The sequence below is a fragment of the Aulostomus chinensis genome, chromosome 3, assembly GCF_037954235.1.
Source record: "Aulostomus chinensis isolate RoL2024-O1b breed Wild chromosome 3, RoL_Achi_v1.0, whole genome shotgun sequence".
Classification (NCBI taxonomy): Eukaryota; Metazoa; Chordata; class Actinopteri; order Syngnathiformes; family Aulostomidae; genus Aulostomus; species Aulostomus chinensis.
Window position 1 is genome coordinate 5,335,510 of NC_141322.1, and position 6,582 is coordinate 5,342,091.

At 46.9% G+C, this 6,582-nt stretch overlaps 1 protein-coding gene across 1 annotated transcript; it reads right to left on the bottom strand.

Moving 5' to 3' along the window:
* Positions 1 to 1,682: 1,682 nt before the first annotated feature.
* On the bottom strand, positions 1,683 to 6,368 carry fezf2 (FEZ family zinc finger 2). The gene is made up of 4 exons (XM_086200573.1): positions 4,882 to 6,368; positions 4,349 to 4,483; positions 4,124 to 4,256; positions 1,683 to 2,378 (listed from the first exon to the last, which is right to left on the bottom strand). Exons 1-4 carry the CDS (start codon positions 5,641 to 5,643, stop codon positions 2,128 to 2,130), a joined length of 1,281 nt encoding a protein of 426 aa, XP_086056699.1. The 5' UTR covers positions 5,644 to 6,368; the 3' UTR covers positions 1,683 to 2,127.
* Between the last annotated feature and the right edge of the window lie 214 nt (positions 6,369 to 6,582).

Below are 6,582 nucleotides of genomic sequence, written 5' to 3' on the forward strand. Positions count from 1 at the left end.
CTCTAACGTTGATGTCGCCTCTGCGTGATCAGAGAGAAACCGCACATTTCTGTTTCCCTGTCAAGCTACACCGGGCTTCTCAAAGTGGGGGTCGGGAGACAGACGGGGGCACAACACAATTGCAGGGAAAAAATTAAAAGAGTTTTATTGAATATAAAGATGAAATTAGTATAACTACAATTCAAACAAGCAGTTTGTCCACGTAAATATGTTCGTCTGGATAAAGGCCTAGTGTGTGCGTGTGCGTGTGTGTGTGCGTGCGTGCGTGCGTGTGTGTGTGTGTGTGTGTGTGTGTGTTTTGGGGGGTGTCTTCGTGCACCTCTAGGGAAGTGGGGGTCTCTTGCACCTCTAAACGTTTGGTAACCATGACAGCCCCAAACATCAAGTATATATTTCTCATAATTCCGTGATTTGTATTTGTCTCTTTGGTTTTGCCAGTCACACGTGTTTGCTGGTGGACTGCTGCGTCTGTCTGACCTCACTTCTCCTTTAAATCGTCGTTGCTGAATCCAGAGAATGATTTTGAAAACAACAATCACCGTGACAGACCGAAACATTACAAATACACTCAACACCAAAAGCGGCTCGTCCGTTGAACTCTTCCAAATGTTGCCAGACAGAACCTCTACGACCCAGCACTCGTGTCGGTGGATTTCCCTTCAAGCGGAGCAGGTGCCGGGTGGAGGGGACGTTTATGCAGCAGCTCGGAGATATGAGCGGTGGCAGGCCTCCGCAGGCCGGGCCGGCCCGCCTGCGCGCTAATTGGCTGTTAATAGAAGGAGAGCCATTTGGGATCACGGAGCTGCCTCTCCACAGAATGTGTGCAGGGATAATATTGTTCCAGGAGCCGTGCGGAGAATAACTCGCGGTCTATTAAGGCGGAGGCCCAGACGAGGAGCTGCGGCCTGAGTGCTCCATTATCTCCTGTTCTGATGAGCGGCTCGGGATGCGCCCCCCCAGCCCCCACCCCGCAACCCCCACCCTCTCCACAATCAAGCCTCCCGAGGCCGTTTAGCTTGTTAATGTCATTCGCTTTCAAGGGTCCATGTTACTTCTGATCATTTGAGACATTACGCCCGAGTCAAGTGTAAACGCGGCATTAGGAAGATCGTGTCTGTCAATAAATGTTGAAGCAAAGTGGATGGAGAGCACACAGACGAGCACTGAGTCCATATGTGGGTTTCTGCCCGCACTTCACACCCGCACGGATACCTCCGCTGTCAGGGCCCAACAGGTCTGGAGCAGAACTGGTCTGGGTCCCACAGTCACGAGGAACTCAGGGAAAAAATAAATCAGAGGAAACAAGATGGGAGGTCTAAAACCAAGAAAAATTCAGGATCATTTAAGGGGTTCTGTTATTTTTGAAATCCTGTTAATTCGCTCTCATAATTTGTTTCTGTTTCATACAAATCTTTCTCTTTTGTCATTTTTTTCTGACATTTTTGCTTTTGCTTACACTTTTGCTGCAAATTGTATCTTGTATTTCTAAAATATGTCACGTATATCTACATCTATATATAAATATAGATGTAGCTATATATATCTATATATAAACATATATGTATATAGATATGGATATATATTTGTTGTTTTTGTAATTGTTACTTCACCAGCTGCACTGCACTCTGCAAATGTAAATGTCAAATTAAAAAAAACATCATATTGATCAAAACATTCATGGTGTCATTCAGTTTTATTTTCAAATGTCTTTGATAATGGAAACGACGTGGCTCAAACATTCACTTTTCAATATAACTTATAACTTATTTATTCACATTAACAATTTTCTGTGAAATGCACAACATAGAAAGGCGCTCCCCAGAAATGATCAACATTTTAAATAACATTTTTTTCCCATAACCTATTATTTACAGTTCAGCGGAGGTTTGTCCTGTTGTTCGATGCCTGTGAGAGCTTCTAACCGGCGGTGAGTCCCTCTTCCTACGTGTGGGAGCCAGGGTTAAGCGTTTGCTGTTGTTCTGCTCTCTGCTGGGATCCTATAGCAACAGGATGACCTGTGTGTCCGTTTCAGGACTCTCCCCACCGTCTTCATGGACCTTCTACAATTGCAGAGCATGAGCCAACTGACTGGAGGTCTCACAGTCTGAGAGGAGGAGCAAACGGGGCTCAGCTCTGCAGCTCTCTGGGCGTCTCTGTGGCTGAGGAGAAGCCGTTGTCGTGCAGCTTCCGGATGTGTTTCTTCAGGTCAAAGTTGCGGCAGAAGCCCTTGCCGCAGGTGGCGCAGGTGAAGGGCTTCTTGTCGTTGTGCGTGTGCATGTGGAAGGTGAGGTTGTAGATCTGGTGGAAGGCCTTGTTGCAAATGGAGCACTTGTACTGCTTCTCCCCGCTGTGCGTCAACTTGTGGTTCTTGTAGTTTCCTGGGGAACAGACAAGAACACATGCATGAGAACGTGATTCTGAGGGCAGCAGCAGCCTCACGTACAAATGAAAAATAGTTTGGTCTCACAATTATAACAGTCTTAACACCAACCCTTAAAAGAGAAGAAGCCTGACTGATGCAGCATCCTATGACCTTCAGTGAAATGACACTGAGCGGAACAATTTTTTATTTTTGTCTGCAAATGTGGAAACTTTCAAATACCAAACACAACCTGCAGCCTATTTCCCTCCAGAGTCATGCAGTCGGACAGAACGTGTCTTCAAATGGGTTGCAGGAACAATAAAACCCCAGTGTCAGAGGACACAGACTCAGAAACAAAACACGCCTCAAAAAATGAAGCAATCTCACAACTGAATAATCAAGATCAGGTCATCTTTCAATGTAAGATCAAGATCACTACTACTACTACTACTAACAATAATAATAATAATAATAATAATAATAATTATAATAATACAGAGAAATTGAAATGATTGCATGAGAAAATTATGAATAATCTGCATTGTGTAGCCAATAATGTTGGGATAAATAGAGGTGATAAAAGGTTAATAATTTAAATTCATATTTTTATGGTTGATTGGAAACGTTGAGGGGGGAGCGAGAAACTGTGTACCGGTGTGTGAGCTTAAAGAAAGGGAATATGAGAGGCCTCCTTTTCTTCTCCCTTCTTTCCCCTGCCAAGGTCAGTAGTTCACTCTGAAGTTAGAGCCTCGTCGGTCCCTCTGCACTGCCCGGCCTTCATTAATCTGGGATTTGTGTGTCGAAGTCAAGAAGTTGTCAAACTTAGTCAAAATCAAGCGCAAGCGACAACTCAACAAAAAAAAAAGCCCCCGATTGCCAACTTTGCCGGGGTCTAGCAGCTGACCCAGAGCAAATGCTGCCATCTTGAAGGGAGAATTAGTCCGTGTAAAGTGACATGTCCTATTTCCACTGATCGCTTCATGCTCATCAGTGGGTCTGCAATTATTTCCCCTTCCATTACGCTCACAGATAACAGAGAGCAAGAGCATATGGAGCTGCTGCTTCTGCTCTCAGCTGCTGCGTGCTGAAGATTCCTTCACATCCCAGCAGCTGAAGAGAAGCGAGTGACAGCTCCGCTCTGCTTCCACGGGGGTCGCCGCGGCGCGACGCTGTCTGGGGAGGGGGGGGGGGGGGGGATCAAACAACACGGGGAACACGGCCACGGAATGAACACTGGCTACTGATTTATGGTCCTCTGTGCGAAGGAGAGACGGAATGACGAATATTAAAGCGTTCCCCTCAATTACAAATCACGACAACATAGCAACAGTAGAAGACCCCTGAAAAATAGCAAGTATGAGACCATCACACACGGAAGCCCGTGTCAAACCTCCCACGGAGCACAAATCCTTTTATTTTTCCTTCATGGTATTTTCTAAAAACAGAGAGATTTCTTTACATCAAATTTTCAAATGAGATCATTGCTCAGTAAAGGAATTGTCCCTCAACCTGTCACCCAATTCATAAATGTCGCGTCCTTGAATCATCATAAATAAATCAATAAACGGGAATATGTTTTTTTTTTTAATCCATACGTTGTCAGCTATCCAAATTGTTATGGGGTTTTATACAAAAATCCCAGAGGCACCAACATTTTTAAAAATGTTTCGGCCATTTTTAAACCTTTGCGGAGTAAATAAGCCCCTTGAATACCGACCCCACTGGAGCAGGCATCACAACGTCAAAGCTCGGGGTTCTTACCTTTCTGGTGGAAACCTTTCCCGCAGAACTCACAGACAAACGGTTTGTATCCTGCGTGGATGCGGACATGCGTGTTGAGCGTGGAGCTTCTGTTGAACGCTTTGCCACACTGGTTACATTTATGAGGTTTTTCCTTTGGGAATGAAAATACAGGACGTTAAAAAAAACGAATAGAAAAAAAAAGAGGGTGCAGAGCCGAGACGTGAGGCGTGCGCCGCGTCTCACCTGCGTGTGGATGATCTTGTGTCTGCACAGCGTGCTGGCCTGCCGGAACCCTTTCCCGCACACCTTACACACGAAGGGCCGGGCCCCGGTGTGCACCGGCATGTGTCTGGTCAGGTTGTAATGAGCGTTAAAAACCTGCGGGGAAATAAAAATACACAAACAAACAAAAACACGTTATTATAAGGAACCCTTGCAATAACTGCAGGATATCCAATAATAATAAATAAATGATAAATAAATGTAAAATTGGCTACCTAATTTAGCCAGATAATTTGATTTAATTTTGCTGCAACTGAATAGTTGTTTTTCATTAATTATCAGGATGTTTTATAATAATTATTTGGGTTAATAACTTAGGCTCTTTTATTTTCAATCAGGCCTTTTATCTTTTGGTTAAAAAATACAGGCCTGTATTTAGAATCAAACCCACCACACTCATTGGGCTTTCACATTTAATTATGAATTACAGCCTTTACGTATTTGAGTTTTTTTTTCTCCCTTTCCTGTTCTCCTTAAATCTAAATACACGTTACCTTTCCACACACTTCACACGTGAAGCTCTTAGGCTTCCCGTCCACCGCCGCGCCGCCGCTGCTCAGCTTGTTATGCGTCTTGAAGCCGTTCTTCTCCGCGCTCAGGCCGTTGCTCTCCTTCACTAGCTGATCCAGCTGCCCCGGCAGATGTTCCTTGTGCGGGTACTGAGGTGTGGGCAGCTTGTCTCCCGCCACGCCCGCCAGTTTGGCGTTCTCCAGCAGCAAGAGTCGGTGGTGAGCCGACAGAGAGGCCTGGGCCTGCGGGCTGGAGAACCAGTGTCCGGCCAGCAGCTCCGACTGCTGGTACGCTGAGTCCAGGTAGTTCAGATAGTAGAGGGAGCCGCCGCTCGGCACGGCCACCGTCTGGTGGATGACCTGCGGTTTCACCACCCTGCTCCCCGACGTCATCAGCGGCTGCTTCAGTCCCGGTTCCGCTTTGCCGCACACGCCGCAGTTCCCTTTGCACGGTACGCTTGTGGATCCGCAAAAAGTCCCCCTGAAACTGGCTCTCCACAGTTCCGAGTAGTTCATCAGGGCCTTGGCTTGGAGGTCGTAGCTGAAGGGCTGCAGCGGGATCATGCAGGGGATCGGGGAGCAGAGCCCCAGCAGCTTCTTCCCGTCGGACCGCTCCTCCGCGCTCCCCTTCGGCTCCGAGCTCTTGGACATGATTCGGTCTATAGAGAAGGCGAGGGTTTTGGGAGGCGCGGAGTGTCCGGTCCTACCACAGGACATCACCGTCTCCAGAGATGCAGAACTTGCCATTTGTTGTGGTTTTGTTTGCAGCCAAAAGAGAAAGTTGTGATGCGAGCTACTCCCGGGATAGTCCGAGCCGCGGCTCCGGCGTCTTGTCACTCTCCCGAGCTTCCAGCAGAAGAGACAGGAGGACACATCAGTTTAATAAGCACCTTGCCGCCACTGTGTCACGCATTTGCATTCAAATGGCCACCCCCTCCTCTGCAACAATAGCATCCAGGGGTGATGGCTTAATGCTCATTAACTAGTGCACACAAAATTACCAGGACATTACAGAGCTCGTTAGGGAGAAGAGGAAGAAGAGGTGAGAGGAGGGAAAAAAGACAAAAAAAATGTTGCAATCCGAGCTGCTGCATGAAGTTGGGTCGGAGTTTACCTCTGGAATGGTCAGATGGGTGTGTGGAGAAACCAGCCGACTGCTCTCTGTCACATGTTGGCAGCGCCGCCTTCTTCAGCGCGGATCACAGTCTCCTGACATCAGCGGGCACCCAACTCAGAGCTGGGTGACAGCCAGGAGAGGAGACGCCCTCCTAACCAATCTAGAGCAGGCTGGCACATAGAGCACCATATGTCATCTGTGTCACTAATATGACATCACATCCCTCAACAAAGTAGGTAAAAACGGTCACATTTGTCTGGTAGAGTCGTCCTAAACGTCTCCGGCTGTAATTTCCTGATCTTTTCAGGAGCAAGCTGCCAGTCCTCGGAGATGGGATCCCTCTTTTTCGAGGACTTCCAATTTCCACCTGAGCTGAAACTCCCTTCGGATCCTATTAAAGTAGTTCCTACTTTCCTCCAATGAAAAGAAGCAATTTTCCAGGCTCAACTCAGCGCAGGGAGAGAGGAGAAAAAAGAAAAGAAAAAAACACAAGTTCTTTCACTTTTAGCCACTAAAGCACTGCGTGAACCTGGTTTTGTTTTTTTTTTCTTCCTGAAATAGAGGGACGG

What these genes read in the sequence shown, in the direction of transcription:
- fezf2 (XM_086200573.1), bottom strand. Translation starts at nt 5,643, where the DNA reads ATGGCAAGTTCTGCATCTCTGGAGACGGTGATGTCCTGTGGTAGGACC. An exon ending in CGTGTGAAGTGTGTGGAAAG is followed by an intron (nt 4,484 to 4,881) that starts GTAACGTGTATT and finishes ATTTCCCCGCAG; the next exon opens with GTTTTTAACGCTCATTACAA. An exon ending in ACAAGATCATCCACACGCAG is followed by an intron (nt 4,257 to 4,348) that starts GTGAGACGCGGC and finishes TCATTCCCAAAG; the next exon opens with GAAAAACCTCATAAATGTAA.